The sequence below is a fragment of the Palaemon carinicauda genome, chromosome 29 (assembly GCF_036898095.1).
Source record: "Palaemon carinicauda isolate YSFRI2023 chromosome 29, ASM3689809v2, whole genome shotgun sequence".
Lineage (NCBI taxonomy): Eukaryota > Metazoa > Arthropoda > Malacostraca > Decapoda > Palaemonidae > Palaemon > Palaemon carinicauda.
The window spans coordinates 69723527-69743526 of NC_090753.1; the positions used below are offsets into that span (position 1 = coordinate 69723527).

At 35.4% G+C, this 20000-nt stretch overlaps 1 protein-coding gene across 1 annotated transcript in view; it reads left to right on the top strand.

The window, feature by feature from the left end:
- The window catches only part of LOC137622233 (sodium channel protein para-like), a 118104-nt gene that overhangs the window by 30863 nt on the left and 67241 nt on the right, over positions 1 to 20000 (top strand). The window contains 3 exon segments of the mRNA XM_068352727.1: positions 4364 to 4735; positions 7116 to 7256; positions 7806 to 7850. Of these exon segments, the coding sequence (XP_068208828.1) occupies positions 4364 to 4735; positions 7116 to 7256; positions 7806 to 7850 (558 nt within the window).

Genomic DNA, 20000 nt, shown 5'->3' on the forward strand with positions numbered 1-20000 from the left:
TAATCAAACGTGTCATTGAAATACATTCATTGTTATCAGAATCTTAGATTCACTGTCAGTTACACAAGGATTCGAACCACCGCAGGTATAATGACTACATAAGAGTATAGTTTAAACGACCTGGGGGCATGTCACCTAAGGGGTTATGTTACCTAAGGGGTCATGTCACCTATGGTCATGTCACCTAAGGGGTCATGTCACTTAAAAGGTCATGTCACCTAAGGGGTCATGTCACTTAAAAGGTCATGTCACCTAAGAGGTCATGTCACCTAAGAGGTCATATCACCTAAAGGGTCATGTTACTTAAGGGGTCATGTCACCTATGGTCATGCCACCTAAGAGGTCATGTCACTTAAAAGGTCATGTCACCTAAAGGGTCATGTTACTTAAGGGGTCATGTCACCTATGGTCATGTCACCTAAGAGGTCATATCACCTAAAGGGTCATGTTACTTAAGGGGTCATGTCACTTAAAGGGTCATGTCACCTTAAGAGGTCATATCACCTAAAGGGTCATGTTACTTAAGAGGTCATGTCACCTAAAGGGTCATGTTACTTAAGGGGTCATGTCACCTATGGTCATGTCACCTAAGAGGTCATATCACCTAAAGGGTCATGTTACTTAAGGGGTCATGTCACTTAAAGGGTCATGTCACCTTAAGAGGTCATATCACCTAAAGGGTCATGTTACCTAAGAGGTCATGTCACTTAAAGGGTCATGTCACCTTAAGGGGTCATGTCACTTAAAGGGTCATATCACCTAAGGGGTCATGTCACCTAAAGGGTCATATCTGTTAAAGGGTCATGTCACGTAAGGGGTCATGTCACTTAAAGGTCACCTAAGGTGTCATGTCACTGAAGAGGTTAATGTAGAAACCATTAGCAAAATTGTTGCAATGATATAGGAATTGAATTAACGCTACTGTCACTTAAGAATTAGGTGGAAAAGTAAAGCTTTGGAATTGAAACTAACAAATATTCTAGGCTCGAAAGGGAGGTTTAAAAAATATATTCCTTATGACTTAGGAATTAAAAAGGTATTATAAAGCGGGAAAAAAAATGTCAAAAATATATCTGAAATATTGTTGTCTTAGAAATCAAAAGAAATATCATAACACGAAACTAAAAAAAATTAGGAATTAAAAGAGTATTATAAAGCGGGAAAAAAATGTCAAAATATATCTAAAATATTGTCGTTATACCTTAGGAAATAAAAGAAATATTATCACAACACGAAACTAAAAAATTAGGAATTAAAAGAGTATTATAAAACGGGGAAAAAATGTCAAAAATATATCTAAAATATTGTCGTTATATCTTAGGAAATAAAAGAAATATCATCACAACACGAAACTAAAAAATTAGGAATTAAAAGAGTATTATAAAACGGGAAAAAAATGTCAAAAATATATCTAAAATATTGTCGTTATATCTTAGGAAATAAAAGAAATGTTATCATAACACGAAACTAAAAAATTAGGAATTAAAAGAGTATTATAAAATGGGAAAAAAATGTCAAAAATATATCTAAAATATTGTCGTTATGTCTTAGGAATCAAAAGAGATATTATCATAACACGAAACTAAAAAAATTAGGAATTAAAACAGTATTATAAAACGATAAAAAAAATGTCAAAAATATATCTAAAATATTGTCGTTATATCTTAGGAAATAAAAGAAATATTATCATAACACGAAACTAAAAAATTAGGAATTAAAAGAGTATTATAAAACGGGAAAAAAATGTCAAAAATATATATGAAATATTGTTATATCTTAGGAAATAAAAGAAATATTATCATCACAAAAAGAAACTAAAAAATCTAAAAAATTAGGAATTAAAAGAGTATTATAAAACGGGGAAAAAATGTCAAAAATATATCTAAAATATTGTCGTTATATCTTAGGAATCAAAAGAAATATTATCATCACAACACGAAACTAAAAAAAAAAACAAATGTATCATAACTGGAAAGAGGAATAATATTGGCATTAGAAATACGCATGGATCAATAACAGTCTCTTTGCCTTTGCATATGTGGCTATGTCTCCTGTGCATGTTAGTTTATTCTATTCTAGTTATAGATAGGGTGATTAAGTAATTCTGAGAGTCTGAAGCCGCCAGACTTAAGACTGAAAAAGTTTTTGTTTTTCAAAGATGATAAAAATTGATTTTTTTTTTTTTTTTTTTTTTTTTTTTTTTTTTTTTTTTTTTTTTGCATTCAATTTTCCCTCCTGGAAAATACTGATTATATTTTATTCCTGTCTAGGTCTTATTGCATGAAGAAAATAAAATCTGTACTCAGAACTTATAACATACAATTAGCTGATTTTTTTTTCTTTTAATTTTTTTTTTCTTTTTATGATTTTCTTGTGAAAAGTAGCATTTAAGATGTAACTGTAGTGTCTGGTTGTATGTTGTTTGTCCGAGGTAGTGACACATTGGAAAATTTTAGTGATTTAAGAATGCATAGTAGGTTATTAAAGGAAAGCATTGTTGATACTCAACACAAAATCTTCAGATGTCATTCCTATACATATTATGTCTTTCACCTGTCCACTGTTTTTTTTTCACTCCCCCCCAAAAAAAAATCTTGCTGCTTTTGTGTCGAGTACCCAGATGCTCCCAAAAAATATATATTTGTTATGATTAGACTTAGAACAATTTCTTGTCCATTTTGAATATGTGACGTCATTGTCTGTGTGACGTCATTGTCTGTGTGACGTCATTGTAAACGTACTGATGACGTAGTAGGAGGTAGGTTTAGATTTCACTGTTCGGTCCAGTTTTGAGTGGCACTGAGTCACACCGTGTCTCCACAGGGGGGTTAATAATTATAATCATTCATTTTTTTTCTTTATTTTGTGCTTATTTCTAATCCTGACTTGATGTTCCCCCCCAACCCACCCACAAAAAAAAGGGATAAATAGCAAAGATGAAAATTTTTCCATTTGCAATTATTATTTTTTTTTTCAGAGGAGACCCATAGTAAACTAGTTGAATGTTAAAGAAGAAAAAAATCAACTGTGATTTAAATTTGTCGTTTGGCCCTATCTGTCTGTCTGTCTGTCTGTCTGACTGTCTGTTTCTAGTAACGTACTGAATTTAACTGATGTTTCCTTTCCCCCAGTTTCTGTTTTAATAGAATGCATTTCTTCTCTCCTCCTCTTCTTATTCTTCTTGTCTCACCTCCTGTGGCCTCTTGACAAAATTCTCTGTCACCAATTTATTATTGTTATTATTATTATTATTATTAATATTATTATTATTATTATTATTATTATTATTATTATTATTATTATTATTATTATGATCCATCTGTAATGATACTCTCATCCTCAACCTCTTGGTTGAGGCTGTGTGTGTCCTCTACTTCAAGAGCCACAGGTGGCCCTATTCTCTCTCTCTCTCTCTCTCTCTCTCTCTCTCTCTCTCTCTCTCTCTCTCTCTCTCTCTCTCTCTCTCTCTCTCTCTTCCCTCGAACAATAGGACCACGTGTTCGCACAGATCACAACCACTTTTGTCTGGTTTTCTTTTATTTATTTATTTCAGTGTAATGCACCAGCCGACGCTCTAGCACCTGCTTATGGTCACTGCTTAAATACTCATTGTATATTTAACACACCAAAAAAAAAAAAAAAACTGTAGACTCAAAAGAAATGATTTATACATAGTTGCTACTATTAAATAGGCCCTCTAAGAGAGGGTCGGTCCGCCTTCTGGCATAACACAGTCACGAGCCGCCTCCTGATGGTGCAAGAGGACTGGCTCGACTGAGTTCCCCCCTCTGCAGCGCCCCATCCTAAAGACACAACGCGGGTATTTCCATAAAACAAGAAGAAGGTGGCCCTCCAATCAACACAACAACAACCCCCCTCCCCCCTTTTTTACTCCCTTCACCAACGTCTCCCCTCCCCCCCAATTCTATTCATGGTCATAGTATTGAGTTTCTTGAGTATATTTCGTCCTACCAGTTACCGTCGTTGGTCAAATAGTCCACAGCAGGAGTGCTGACGTAGGCGTGGTTGAGGAGATTCTTATGTGTGTGCGTGTGTGTGTGTGTTTACTTTTTCGTCTTTTCCTTTTAACACCCCCCCTCCCCCCCATCACATCTCTCCTTTGTGATGATAGGCTTTCCTTCCCCCCTTTTCTTTTTGTTTACACCGTCTTCCTCTCCCTGCAGACAGCAACGAGTTTCTACTAGCCACTGTGGGGCTGGTCTGGGCACCTGCACTTTTTTATAATATCCTCTTGAGCAGTCTTTCAGAGTCCAAGAATATCCTCCACTCCCTTTCCCCTCTCTCAGGTGTGCCTCCCGCCCTTGCTGGCCTCACAGCGCCCCCTTATCTTTTCCCGTTGCAGGCGAGCCTAAGCCTCCCTGGTTCCCCGTTCGCCTTTCGGAGAGGGTCCCGGGGTAGCCACCAGTTCGCCTGGCGGACCACAAATGGCCGACGGTTCGGCGATAAGAAGCCCCTTGTGCTGAACACTTACCTGGACGCCCAGGAGCACCTGCCCTACGCCGACGACTCCGCGGCCGTGACGCCCATGAGCGAGGAGAACGGGGCTATCATAGTGCCCGTCTACACGAATCTGGGCTCCCGCCACAACTCATACACTTCCCACACTTCGCGGGTGACTTATACCTCCCACGGGGATCTGCTCAACGGGAAACCCCTCACCACTAAGGAGTCCCAGCTGCTGTCCAGATCCCGCATGGCTTCCCGGGTCCCAGAGGTCATTATTACTGATACTTTTAATCCCGAGTGTGTGAGTAATAGCTGGTGATGATGAGGCTGATATGGTGATGGTGATGAAGAGAAAGCTCAAAAGTTTTTTTTTATTTTTTTCCCCCAACCCTCAGCTTCCTTGGTGTCCCTCTTCTTTTTACTCCTCCTCCTCCTCCTCCTCCTCCTCATCCTCTTCTTAGTCCTCCTTCCTCCATACTCCTTTATATATATATTTTTTCACTTTTTCCTACCTACATTTAACATCGATATTAGAAAAAAAGCCTCTTCGTTGTTATTATCATTATTACCCTGTTTCCATTTTACCTTTCGGTTTTTTTTTTAATCCATTTTAATCTTATATATTTCTTTCTTACCGTCAGTGAGATCTACTAACGCATGTCTCACAGAGGATATATATTTACATCTTTTGTGCTGCCTATGTTAGTGTGCTCCCTTTACCTCAACATTTATTTTTTTAGTTTCTGTTTCTATTAATTTCTGTTTGCAATTATGCAGGTATAGAACATTTCTTCAATTCAGTCCCTCTCTCCCACACCCGGAACCGACGACCTGTCCCAACGAACAAATTGAAAAAAAATGTAAAACAAAAGTTACTGCCGCTAACCGTCCCAATATGGCCGTCACTCAGTGACTGCTAACCGTCCCAATATGGCCGCCACTCAGTGACGTCATCCCCTTCTCCTCCTCCTCCCTTACGCCTTATACACCACCTCCCCTTCCAAATGCTTCAATCGTATTTTTTTAACCAATTTATTTTTGTCTCTGCGATAATCGATCATTTTCCGAAGTTCTGCAACACTAAAAGGGAATCCAATATTAATCTGCATCTTCCAAAAAAACAAAAAAATAAAAAAAGTAATTATATGATTATTATGATTGTTGTGATCATTGTTATTGCTGTTGCAGTATTAACGACATTATAATATTGCTGTGTTTTCATGATTGATATTCCATGCGTGGACACTTCTCCACCTTTTTTATATATATTCGCACGCTAAAATTTATATATATATATATATATATATATATATATATATATATATATATATATATATATATATATATATATATATATATATATATATATATATATATGTATATATATATATATATATATATATATATATATATATATATATATATATATATATATGCATATAATTATTCACACCTTCACCTTCACTTGTTATTTGTTCTTATTTAGCACATTAAAAATTCTCTCCATGACCATGATGATATTTATTAATTATAGATATATATATATATTTTTGCATCACTGCTTCCACACCTTCATTGCTCTCTAATTAAGCACAGGTGACATTTGTCCTCTTCCCCCAACCCCCCACAAGCCTCTTCCCCTAACACCCCCCCTCCCCTTTCCCCCCTTTAGTAGAGAGATGATAATAGAGAGAACTAGATCATTTTATGATTTGTTTTTACTTTGATCTGTGACATGAAGAGACAAGTGAGGTAGTCTCCCCTGTGTGAGCCGATGGACCAGTCACTCTTATTATTATTATTATTATTATTATTATTATAATTATTATTATTATTATTCAGTAGGTGTGCGAGAAAGCAGACTGGGTATTCATTGGTAATGAAAGCCTGAGTAAAAGAGGTTAACAGGTGGTTTTTAGTAAGGTTTTTAATATTAGAGTTCTTTTTATATATTTAACCAATAGAGTATAAGCAAGAAAGAGGGTTGTAGACAGCTGATGATGGACACACACATACGTACACCCACACACACAGACACACCTTCAGAGACTACTCACAAGCACGAAGGGATATTCGAACATTTTCCACCTTGACGCACAACCAGACTGACTACAAATGACGTCACCAGGAGGACACTACAGATGACGTCACCAGGAAACACTTTTACATCAACAGCTGCTGGAGGTTCTTCAGGAGGTCTTCCAGATGTATTTCAGGTGCCCTGAAGAAGGATATGTCTCTTGGAAGCCCTTTTTTTAGGGGGAACGTTTGGTATACGGCAGTTTCTCGGGGGATAATGAGATGCCCTCTTTCCGACAGAGATAGTTTTCCCAATTGTTTTCTGAGGAATGTTAGAACCAGATGATTCTCTTACAGAGGGCTTCTCAGGGAATGCGCGCATGCATACTCTGTAGGTACATCTATAGCCTGAATGAAGAGCATCCCTGATAGACACACACAGACTATACAGACAGAGAAACTGATAACAGACAAGAAAGTGAGAGAGAGAGAGAAAGAAAGAGAGAGAGATATATATATATATATATATAGAGAGTAAGAAGAACAAGACCGACGCGGGCTAAACACCTAACTAATATCTCCATTAAGCCATTTTTTTTTTTTATCTGCTTTTGCCAACTTCCCTTTAGCTGGACAATAATATGCTCAGGATGCTTCCACTCAAACTGGAGGGAGAGACACTTTCTAAGAAAGAAGACGAAGTCATAGATAACATCATTCGGGAAATATTTGGTCCTGATATCAACCTAGAATATATCGACAAAGATGCAGTAAGTAAAATCAGTCGACCTATTTCACAAAGTTTTCCTTCAGTTTACCATGAAAAAAAAAAAAATTGATTGTCTTTAGAAACCCCCACACAACAACATCAACAACAACAAAAACAAGGTTCTTTTTCTCTTCATTTGTATATCTTATCGTTTTAGGATTTGGTCAGTGTAGAAAGCTTAGGTTTATTTCAGGTAGGGAATATATATATATATATATATATATATATATATATATATATATATATATATATATATACATGCATATATATACAAACATTATAGAGGTTTACCAATTTAGGATCTAACATGAGAGTAAACAAAATATCTTTTCCATTTGGTGTCCAAAAATTAAGGTTGACCCCGCAGTTATTTTACCTGGACACTTTATGATCAAATCAGCGACTTATGCAAAGAATAAGTAAAAAGACAGGTTTATAGGCAAGATCAAAAACAGTACATAAAGCAGATAGAATATATTTAAAGAATATAAAAAAACAATACTATTGTCACACTAAGTCTGGTTTTCTTATTTTTTTTTTCTTACTGTAGTCAGTTCAAGGCACACCGCTCACCAGATCCAAAGAAAATGTAGTAGTAAGTGTTTCTCAAAGATTACGTCATCATCTCTCATTCACTATTTTTGAGTGGCCCAAAAATTTCTTTAATACCCCCCCCCTTCCCTCCCGCCCCGCCCGGCCCTACTCACTCGCTTCCCCCGGCCCTCCGAAGTCCAAGGCACACTATTTATATATTATTTATACAATTGTTTATTTCACATTTCTTTGTCCTATCTCCCGTCCTCACCCCCTTAACCCTCCCCCCCCTTTCAATATACTCTTTTTTTTTACAGTTATGGAAAGTTGTTTTGTATTTACGTGTTGTTTTCTTCCTAGTGGCTGGGCTCAGTAAATAGAAACAAAAATGAACTCTGCACTCTCATTGGCTCTTCACTAACCCCTCCCCACACTCCACCGCTCCCAGCAGCCCCTTCACTCACACCCCTCCATAAAATTATCACTCCCTCCCTCAATGCAAACCCTTATTCCCTCCACCCCTCCAATTATCTCTTCCCATTCCCTCAAAATGAATAAAAAATAAATTATCACAAATATCTCAGCCAGTGGTTTGTATGTGTTTATGCTCGTATATCTTTTTTATTTTATTACACGTCCTCCAAATTTCGGGATTTGCAACACGATTTCTCCCCCGCCCCCCACTGAAAAAAAAATTTCTTTGTGTGTGTACTCTGCACCGACGCACTGTCTATACAAACAAAAAAAAGCACTGTTTATACAAACAAGAAAATAGTTGAGAACTGCATAACCGCGAAATATTGATGAAGCAAAAAGCGTCAAGTACTCCCCCAACTGCCTTGTTAAACCCCCTTCCCTCTACTAACTTCCCTGACAAATTTATGACAGTTTCGACTCATTGATTCTGGGATTTGTCAGATTCAAGGTGACAGTGAGTTTGTGTATTTGTTCAAAGGAGTTTTTACCTTGACATCCAGAGGGGACTGTGATTTCAGAGCTGAGTTGCTCTGGGTCCAACATCCACAGTGAAATGTGTTTGTCAGAACAGAGCTGCTCTGTATCCAACATCCACTGTAGACTGATTTCAGAGCAGAGTTGCTCTGGATCCAACATCCACAGTGAAATGTGTTTGTCAGAGCAGAGCTGATCTGGGTCCAACTTCCAGAGTAGAACTCTGCTCTGGGTTCAACATCCACTGTGAAATGTGTTGGTCAGAGCAGAGCTGCTCTGGGTTCAACATCCACAGTAGAATGTGTTTGTCAGAGCAGAGCTGCTCTAGGTTCAACATCCACAGTAGAATGTGTTTGTCATAGCAGAGCTGTTCTGGGCCCAATATCCACAGAGGAACGTGTTTGGCAGAGCAGAGCTTCTCTGAGTCCAACATCCACTGTGAAATTTGTTTGTCAGAGCAGAGCAGCTCTGAGCCCAACATCCACAATGGAATGTGTTTATCAGATCAGAGCTGCTCTGGGTCTAACATCCATAGTAGAATGTATTTGTCAGAGCAGAGCTGTTTACAAGCCTGTTCTGTAAGGATTGGCCATTTTATCAGAAAGAAAAAAGATAGATTTTGTCAAGCCAGGTCTGGTGTAAATGTATTTTGAATGGTTATTAGTCTTTTAGAAAATACTTGTCTTTTAAGAGTGGCGTTGTTTTGTCGTCCTTGACCACGTCGGAAAGAAAAAAAAAAGACACTGAATCCACGTCAATCAGGAGGACATGTGACGAGAAGACTTAATGTTTTGGGTACATTCCAAGTAATCCATTGCAGTAAGTATCCCTTAAAAGAATTAATTTGCAGATATCAGAAAAAGTCGCCAAGTATCGCATATATTTTATAAGTGATAGGGAATATTTTCTCTTTTATGTCTTGGTAGTGTGAGTGCGCACGCGTGATATATATATATATATATATATATATATATATATATATATATATATATATATATATATATATATATATATTACATCGGTTTCATTTTTTTCTATAAAATGATTGAGTAACTATTCAGTTACTACTGATTTATCTTCAAGACAACTCTCCATCCTGAAGTATTTTGAATAAAAGTCAAAATTCACCTTCTTTGGGACTTAAATGGAGAGCAGTTCATGAAATTGAGTGTTGATATACAGTGGATCCTGGATATACGATATGTTTTGAGGCTAAACATAGATTAAGTAATACTGTATGTGGTGGATCTCGAACAAACTTGTGACTCATCAGTTGAAGCTTCCATAACTGAATTGGGGAGAATAAGCTTTGATAAGCTAAGCTTCCATAACTGAATTGGGGAGACTAAGCTTTGATAAGCTAAGCTTCCATGACTGAATTGGGGAGAATAAGCTTTGATAAGCTAAGCTTCCATGACTGAATTGGGGAGAATAAGCTTTGATAAGCTAAGCTTCCATGACTGAATTGGGGAGAATAAGCTTTGATAAGCTAAGCTTCCATGACTGAATTGGGGAGAATAAGCTTTGATAAGCTAAGCTTCCATGACTGAATTGGGGAGAATAAGCTTTGATAAGCTAAGCTTCCATAATTGAATTGGGGAGACTAAGCTTTGATAAGCTAAGCTTCCATGACTGAATTGGGGAGAATAAGCTTTGATAGGCTAAGCTTCCATGACTGAATTGGGGAGAATAAGCTTTGATAAGCTAAGCTTCCATGACTGAATTGGGGAGAATAAGCTTTGGTAAGCTAAGCTTCCATGACTGAATTGGGGAGAATAAGCTTTGATAAGCTAAGCTTCCATAACTGAATTGGGGAGACTAAGCTTTGATAAGCTAAGCTTCCATGACTGAATTGGGGAGAATAAGCTTTGATAAGCTAAGCTTCCATAACTGAATTGGGGAGACTAAGCTTTGATAAGCTAAGCTTCCATAACTGAATTGGGGAGAATAAGCTTTGATAAGCTAAGCTTCCATGACTGAATTGGGGAGACTAAGCTTTGATAAGCTAAGCTTCCATGACTGAATTGGGGAGAATAAGCTTTGATAAGCTAAGCTTCCATGACTGAATTGGGGAGACTAAGCTTTGATAAGCCAAGCTTCCATGACTGAATTGGGGAGACTAAGCTTTGATAAGCCAAGCTTCCATGACTGAATTGGGGAGACTAAGCTTTGATAAGCCAAGCTTCCATGACTGAATTGGGGAGAATAAGCTTTGATAAGCCAAGCTTCCATGACTGAATTGGGGAGACTAAGCTTTGATAAGCCAAGCTTCCATGACTGAATTAAGGAGAATAAGCTTTGGTAAGCTTAGATAACTCTCATTATATAAGAAGGAACATCGACATTTCGTAGTTTCTCCGAACGAGACAACAACAGGTTAGATTCTCCTAAATCCAGGTAAATTTTTATTTTCTTCTATTGCTTCATTTTCCTCATTTTAAGAAGCTTTCTTTTTCTTCGCCTTTTCATTCATTAGATTCATGTTTTTTTACATCTTTAACGTTAATTTTTTTCTGTTTACAGATGTTTTCTCGTTAGATTTAATTCTGTAAAATGTAGAATATTTTTTTTTATAAGTTTACAGCAATGTAATGTCATTGATTTCTCAAAGCCTTTTGAGATGTTAACTATTAACCATGTTTTATGTTTGTTTTACTTGTCAATTTATTTTTAATTTGTAAAATTATATATATATATATATATATATATATATATATATATATATATATATATATATATATATATATATATATGATAAATTTTGCAAATTTTTGCGTGTTTTTCATATTCAAATAAGCCATATATATTTTTGATACATTAATATCTGGATTCTCTTAACGACCTCGGGATCAGAGCCCAGGCGAAATCACACAAAGACAAGAGCTTGGCTCCGGCCGGGAATCGAACCCTGGTCGGCAAGCTTGTATAGACAGTGACTTCGCCTGGGGCTCTGATCCCGAGGTCGTTAAGAGAATCTAGACATTAATTGAATATATATATATATATATATATATGTATATATATATATATATATATATATATATATATATATATATATATATATATATATATAAACAAACAGCAAATGCTGTTGTTTCTAGTCCACTGCAGGACAAAGGCCTCAGACATGTACTTATTCATGCTTGGGGTATATAAACAACAAACAGCAAATGCTGTTGTTTCTAGTCCACTGCAGGACAAAGGCCTCAGACATGTACTTATTCATGCTTGGGGTATATAAACAACAAACAGCAAATGCTGTTGTTTCTAGTCCACTGCAGGACAAAGGCCTCAGACATGTACTTATTCATGCTTGGGGTTTGGCCAGTTCCCATCACAACGCTGGTTGATTGATAGATTATGAGTTATCTGGCATCCAGTCCCAATTGGTGATGGTGGGAGACTTTAGTTCGCTCACAGCTGACGAACCTAGTATGGTTGGCCCTGGGTAGGAAACCTTTGATGATAATGGCAGTACAAAAATTTTTTTCACCATGTTTTGTTCTTTCAATATTTAATCTGCCTTTTATTCATTTATACATTTATTTAAAGTGATTTTTTCGCGTATACCATTTCCATTCGTATTTTCTTCATTAAGTTTTCTCTAAATTTTCTCCTTTATTGGAACGTATGCCAATTCTTAAAAAGATTCATCTAGAAGTTTTATTCCAGCTGTGACCAGATTGTGGAATGATCCTCCTAATCTGGAGGTTGAATCGGTGGAACTTGAAAAGTTCAAACTTGCAGCGAATATTTTCATGTTGAACAGGCTGACATGAGTCTCTCCTCATAGATTACATACGACAGATCTATTTTAACGTTGTTAGTGATCTCTAAGATATTTTATATTTTTTATTCATTATTTTCTTACTTCCCATTCTCACTGGGCTATTTTTTTCCCTGTTGGAGCCCTTGAGCTAATAGCATACAGCTTTACCAACTAGGGATGTAGCTTAACTAGTGATGGTGATAGTAATAATGATACTTTCATTAAATTTAGTCTGTCCGCCATTAAAAGTATAGCATTTGGTCTCGAATTCCTTCTTCAAACCTCCATTAAAAGTATAGCTTTTGGTCTCGAATTCCTTCTTCAAACCGCCATTAAAAGTATAGCATTTGTTCTCGAATTCCTTCTTCAAACCGCCATTAAAAGTATAGCATTTGGTCTCGAATTCCTTCTTCAAACCGCCATTAAAAGTATAGCATTTGGTCTCGAATTCCTTCTTCAAACCGCCATTAAAAGTATAGCATTTGGTCTCGAATTCCTTCTTCAAACCGCCATTAAAAGTATACCATTTGGTCTCGAATTCCTTCTTCAAACCGCCATTAAAAGTATAGCATTTGGTCTCGAATTCCTTCTTCAAACCGCCATTAAAAGTATAGCATTTGGTCTCGAATTCCTTCTTCAAACCGCCATTAAAAGTATAGCATTTGGTCTCGAATTCCTTCTTCAAACATTTCTTTAGACATTGATGCTAATTTTAATTTTACAATGGAACTCCCCCGAATTAGTAGGAACGAACCCTTTCCACTTTGCCTTCGAAAATGGCTTAAGAGACTCTTCTAGGAGGACACTTCTAAATCAAACCGTTGTTCTCTGCTCTTGAGTAGTGCCATAGACTCTGTTCCATGGCCTTCCACTGTCTTGGGTTAGAGTTCTTTTGCTTGAGGATACACTCATGCACAATATTCTATCTTTTTTTTCTTTCTCTTGTTTCGTTAAAAGTTTTTATAGCTTATAAAGGAGATATTAATTTTTATGTTACTGTTTTTGAAATTTTTTTTATTTTCCCTTGTTTCCTTTCCTCACTGGGCTATTTTCCTAGTTGGAGCCCCTGTGCTTATAGCCTCCTGCTTTTCCAACTAGGGTTTAGCTTAGCAAGTAATGATAATAATGATAATTATAATTGTTGTTGAGTACCTTTGTCAGTAAATATTCATTTGCTGCATTGAAAATTTTATAGGTTTAAAGTATCGTCAATTCTGGCCCAAGGTAATTCCTTTTCAATAAAAAAGGACCTTAAGTAAATATTTAGGACCATTGTCTTCAGTCATGAAGAAAAATAATCAAGGAATCCCACATATCTCCTTTCTTTAAGTGTGCTTAATTCAACCATCCACCGTAGCTCACACTTACCAGTGACTGGCTGTATCCTATGCCAACTCGTGCACTCTTGGAACACACCAGACTTCTACTATCTGACGTGTTGACATTGTTCTTGAAAATTATGATAACCATTGAGTTAATGAGAGGAGTTACTGATACCCCTTAATTAGTGTCTCATAATTCGCTTCCAATATAAAGGTTGTGCCGTTCTCAACATTTGCTCTCCAACAGCAAAAAAAAAAAGCATGATTTTTTTCACGTGTTATCAGTATTTGTTATCACAAACTGTACGTAGAAGAGAGAGAGAGAGAGAGAGAGAGAGAGAGAGAGAGAGAGAGAGAGAGAGAGAGAGAGAGAGAGAGAGAGATTTGAAGTGAATTGAGCTGAACTTGTTTTGATTTCATCTCAGTAATGTATTTAATATCATGATATAATTGTCACATCTGAGTCCCCTCGTGTAAAGAAAATGTTTCCAAGAAAAATTGAATGGAAGATATGATTTATTATTGGGTTCTCTGATTGTGGAGTTAATTGAAATGTTTAAAAAATATTATAAATAATAAGAATACATAAGCAAAGAGGAAATCGATTCTTCTAATGGTTGATGAGGATTTTTGTAATTAATTAGAATCAAGCTTCTATTTTAATTTTAGCACATGCTGTTTATATTCTGACAGGCCAAAAATTGGTGTAAAAATACGAGTTTTAAAAATATGAAGGTTAAAACACTCACGAACCCCTATTATACATCCCTTTTACCTTAATGAATAACTTACTTCATCGTATACCCAATTTACACCACAGCGTAGCCTTACAAATACACTGCTGTGCTACACATGCGCGTATCGCTTGCACATCGACGCTTACGACATCGACACAGCACGTCCACCAGAAATTACTTTACACCGGAACAGTAACCCTGATTCCCTGAGGATTAATCTCATCCCCAAACAAATGTCATGAGACTTAGCCTTATGCCTAAACAGATGCCCTGAGAATTAGCCATATGCCCAAACAGATGTCATGAGAATTAACCTTATGCCTAAACAGATGCCCTGAGGATTAGCCTCATGCCAAAACAGGTGTCCTGAAGATTAGCCTCATGTCAAAACAGGTGTCCTGAAGATTAGCCTCATGCCAAAACAGGTGTCCTGAAGATTAGCCTCATGTCAAAACAGGTGTCCTGAAGATTAGCCTCATGTCTAAACAGGTTTCCTGAAGATTAGCCTCATGTCAAAACAGATGTCCTGAGGATTAGCCTCATGTCCAATAAGATGCCCTGAGGATTAGCCTCATGCCAAAACAGGTGTCCTGAAGATTAGCCTCATGTCAAAACAGGTGTCCTGAAGATTAGCCTCATGCCAAAACAGGTGTCCTGAAGATTAGCCTCATGTCAAAACAGGTGTCCTGAAGATTAGCCTCATGCCAAAACAGGTGCCCTGAGGATTAGCCTCATCCCCAATAAGATGCCCTGAGGATTAGCCTCATGCCCAAACAGATGCCCTGAGGATTAGCCTCATGCCCAAACAGATGCCCTGAGGATTAGCCTCATGCCCAAAACAGATACCCTAAGGATTATCCTCATACCCAAACAGATGTCCTGAAGATTAGCCTCATACCCAAACAGATGCCCTAATGATTAGCCTCATACCCAAACAGATGTCCTGAGGATCAACCTCATGCCTAAACAGATGCCCTGAGAATTAGCCTCATGCCCAAACAGTTGTCCTCAAACCTCATCCATATCCAATGCTCTTAAATGTCTGAGTCACCCCGCCATTGCGACCACTTGCTTTAGTGTGTTTTTTGGTTCGTTTTACACAATACCAACGACTCCATGTTGAGATGGCGCCTCCTTGAAAATATAGGATCGCCTGTCACCTTAGACAATGTTTACACCCGCTCACCTTGCCCATCACTACTTGTTTTATAGGACGTAAAACAACAAATTGAATTTGATGTGTAATTCAAATTGAACTACTTCATTATGTGGATGCTTTGTTTGTTTTATGTCTAATTTCATATAACTATTTTTAATGTTTGCTGCTTTGAAAGACCATGAAACCAACCCTATTGCATTTAATTATTGGACAGTTTGCCTCTAATGCATATATATATATATATATATATATATATATATATATATATATATATATATATATATATATATATATATATTTATACAGTATATATATATTTACGTGTATATATATATTTTTGACAATATCAAAATATTTTAAACAATCGCACTTAGTACTCTGGTGGTGTATGTCAATTCTGCTCTAGAGTTGCTGGCTCCTAATCTCACTTTCACCTTGTAATACAACTATTCATTATATATATATATATATATATATATATATATATATATATATATATATATATATATATATATATTATTGTAAATGGCCTTAGGTTTGGGTGTCACAATATATTACAATTGCAACATGACCAAATGCTCATACCTTGTATTTTAGCATTCCCTTTTCTTAATGCCTTCATTCAAATCAAACTTTTTGTATGAAAATGTCCCATATGCCATAATGTTATAACAGTATGTTCCGTGTAAGTCAGTATTACATTTCATTAATATAAATAGTTAATACGAAGCAATTTTCATTATCTGGAACCCCTAGATTACCAAAAGCAACCTACATATCATGAGGACTTTAATCATTTCTTGCTCCTTAAGTATGAATTATTACTGAAGGAGGGATAAACCCTTTTAAATCTTTGACCAGTGATAGTGTGAGTTTATTCCCGCAGGTAGTGTATGGGCAAGGTGTTTTTGGCACCGGGATGTATATGAAAAAAGAAAAAACAGTACACAGAACTGAAAAAATCTGGTGCCAATATACAACCTCTCAATTTCTATTTTGTTATGTTTATTGCATGCCTTTTTGGTGAGAAAAAAGTGTGCATATTTTTAATTATTTTTTTTTTCCTTTTTCCCTGAAAAAAAAAAATTAGAAAAGAAGAGAAGAGGTAAGAACACACATGATCATACACCTGCATAATTAAAAAAAAAAATCACCCTTTCTGTAAACAATAAACAGGCATTGGTGGGTTGATACCCCAACCACGAAACCAGATCACAACCAACGAAGTCAACGAGTCAGACGGCCGACGACCATTTGTTTTTATGATTTTCTTTATTTGCTTCTTCGTTTAAAGCATGCTCTTATGGCCTGGGAGAAATGATTCATACGGAATTCTCTGCAATGTTTGTATCAATCATAATGCCATTTTGAGGTCTTCCTCAGCTTCGGGCAAGCTCGTCGGAGCTTGCTTTTAACATCCAGGTGAAATGATATAGCCGGAGAGAGACGACTGTATATATATATATATATATATATATATATATATATATATATATATATATATATATATATATATATATATATATATATATATATATATATATAAATGTGTATATATAGATATATATATATATGTATATATATATATATGTATGTATATATGTATATTTATGAATATATATGTATGAGTGTGCATATAAATATGCATAGGCATTAAATTTATATTTGTGTGTGTGTGTATATATATATATATATATATATATATATATATATATATATATATATATATATGTATATATTTATATATATATATATATTTATATATATATATATATATATATATATATATATATATATATATATATTTATATATATATATATATATATATATATATATATATATATATATATATATATATATTTATATATATATATATATTTATATATATATATATGTAAACATGTATCTAAATATAACTATGTGCATATGCATACGAGTACAATATATGTATATATAAATGTGTATATCATATATATGTATATATACATATATATACATATATATAGATGTATATACATGTAAAATGCAGATAAATAAACCAGATTAAAACATAAATTCATAAGTCATATATATTTTTAAAACAGCCTGACCTCCATATCTAAAAATGCTTAAATGATTGTTAATTAACCCCTTTACGTTGATCTTCATGGCTATATCGTCTCTGGCTAATTCAGCTGATTTTAAAGATTATATTCGATGCTTTGATATTTACGGTTATGTATATAGTAATATATACATTTAAATCATTTTTGGGTTATTATGAATATCTTTTTTGAGTTCAGTCCTTATTCCTCTTCCTAATCTTTGCATTCCTCCATCCCTTATCATTATATTTTATTATTACTATTTACTATTATTGTTATTATCATTATTCTGTCCTGTTACCTTTTTGTGTGTTTGTGTACGTGTGTGTTAGTCGCTGGTTCTTCGAAACTGAGGACATGATGAAACTTGGAGAGAATGAGAGAAAGTGAGGAGAGAATGTTTAAAGGGTTTTTATGGTTATCAGATATGCTGGTTTTCATGTCAAAACTCCTCTGCTGGAATTTTTTACATCAATGAAAGCCTATTTCAGTCATCAGGTCCCCAGTTGAGGATGATTTTCAATTTTTTTTTTTCAGAATCATGGTTAATATCCCTTTCCTATATTTTCAATGGAATTTGCAATGAAAATATTATCAAGCGCATCCATGCATGCATGCGTGTCTTACACTGGTGTGTGTAAATAAATATATATATACATATATATATGTGTATATATATATATATATATATATATATATGTATATGTATATATATATATATATATATATATATATATATATATATATATATATATAAGTGGGATGCAAAGGTACAAATAAGGTAAGTTAGATTTCGTATTATGATAGGGTATCCAATCTCATCCGGACCAAAACGGTCCTCTGATATGTTCCTGATGAGGACCAGGAAGACCTATATAAGTACGATTTTCAGCTTTCCTCATTTATGCTCGCCACGCATTTCTCCCATTCCCTATTGGAGTGGACACACATGCATAAATGTGATCGCTTATCCATCATGGCGATGTAAACGCATCATTTTTGGTACTATATATGATCGTGTTACCAAACATATAAGATCGATACCCTTCAGGTAAGTTACAGTCATATATCTTTGTATGGGATCATATTGCCTAGCATAGGTTATCACTTACGTATTATCTAATATAAAGTCTTATGCCCCTATATAGTCATGCTATCGAGCATACGCTATCACTCACCAATCGGGTATTACGTAAAGTCGATCATCTTAGTATATAATTCTGTTTGGAGCATACGCGATTACTCACCAATTGGGTATAACGTTAAGTGGTTTTTCCTAGTATATAATCCTGTTTGGAGAATACGCGATTACTCGCCAATCGGGTATAACGTTAAGTCGTTTGTCCTAGTATATAATCCTGTTTGGAGCATATGCGATTACTCACCAATCGGGTATAACGTAAAGTCGATCATCCTAGTATATAATTCTGTTTGGAGTATACGCGATTACTCACCAATCGGGTATAACGTTAAGTCGTTTGTCCTAGTATATAATCCTGTTTGGAGCATAGGCGATTACTCACCAATCGGGTATAACGTTACGTCGTTTGTCCTAGTATATAATCCTGTTTGGAGCATACGCAATTACTCACCAATTGGGTATAACGTAAAGTTGTACGTCCTAGTACATAATCCTGTTTGGAGCTTACGCGATTACCCACCAATCGGGTATAACGTAAAGTTGTACATCCTAGTACATAATCCTGTTTGGAGCATACGCGATTACTCACCAATCGGGTATAATGTAAAGTCATATGTCCTAATGTATAATTTGTTAACATGAAATCATCAATTCTGAGTATGATCTCGTTACCAAGCATATATGATTATTTACCCATCAGATAACAAAATTATATCTTGTTATATGATCATGTTAATAAGCATATAGTTTCACTTAACTGTCAGGTATATATGATTTTCTTATCTGACGTACTCAATTGGTTACCCATCAAGTAAGGTATGAACCATTCATCTTTGTATATAGTCGTTTTACTTATTCCAAGAACTCTCTTCAAAGAAAGGGTTGATATTTGGACTTCAGTTCCTTCTTGCTGCAGTTTAACAGCCTAAGATATTTCTTATAAAGTTCCATAATAGAGGTAATGAAAATTGAGAAAGCAACTATATTTTGACCAATATACATCAGTCCTCATGTCAATTGTTATTAAATGATGCTATAACATTCCTA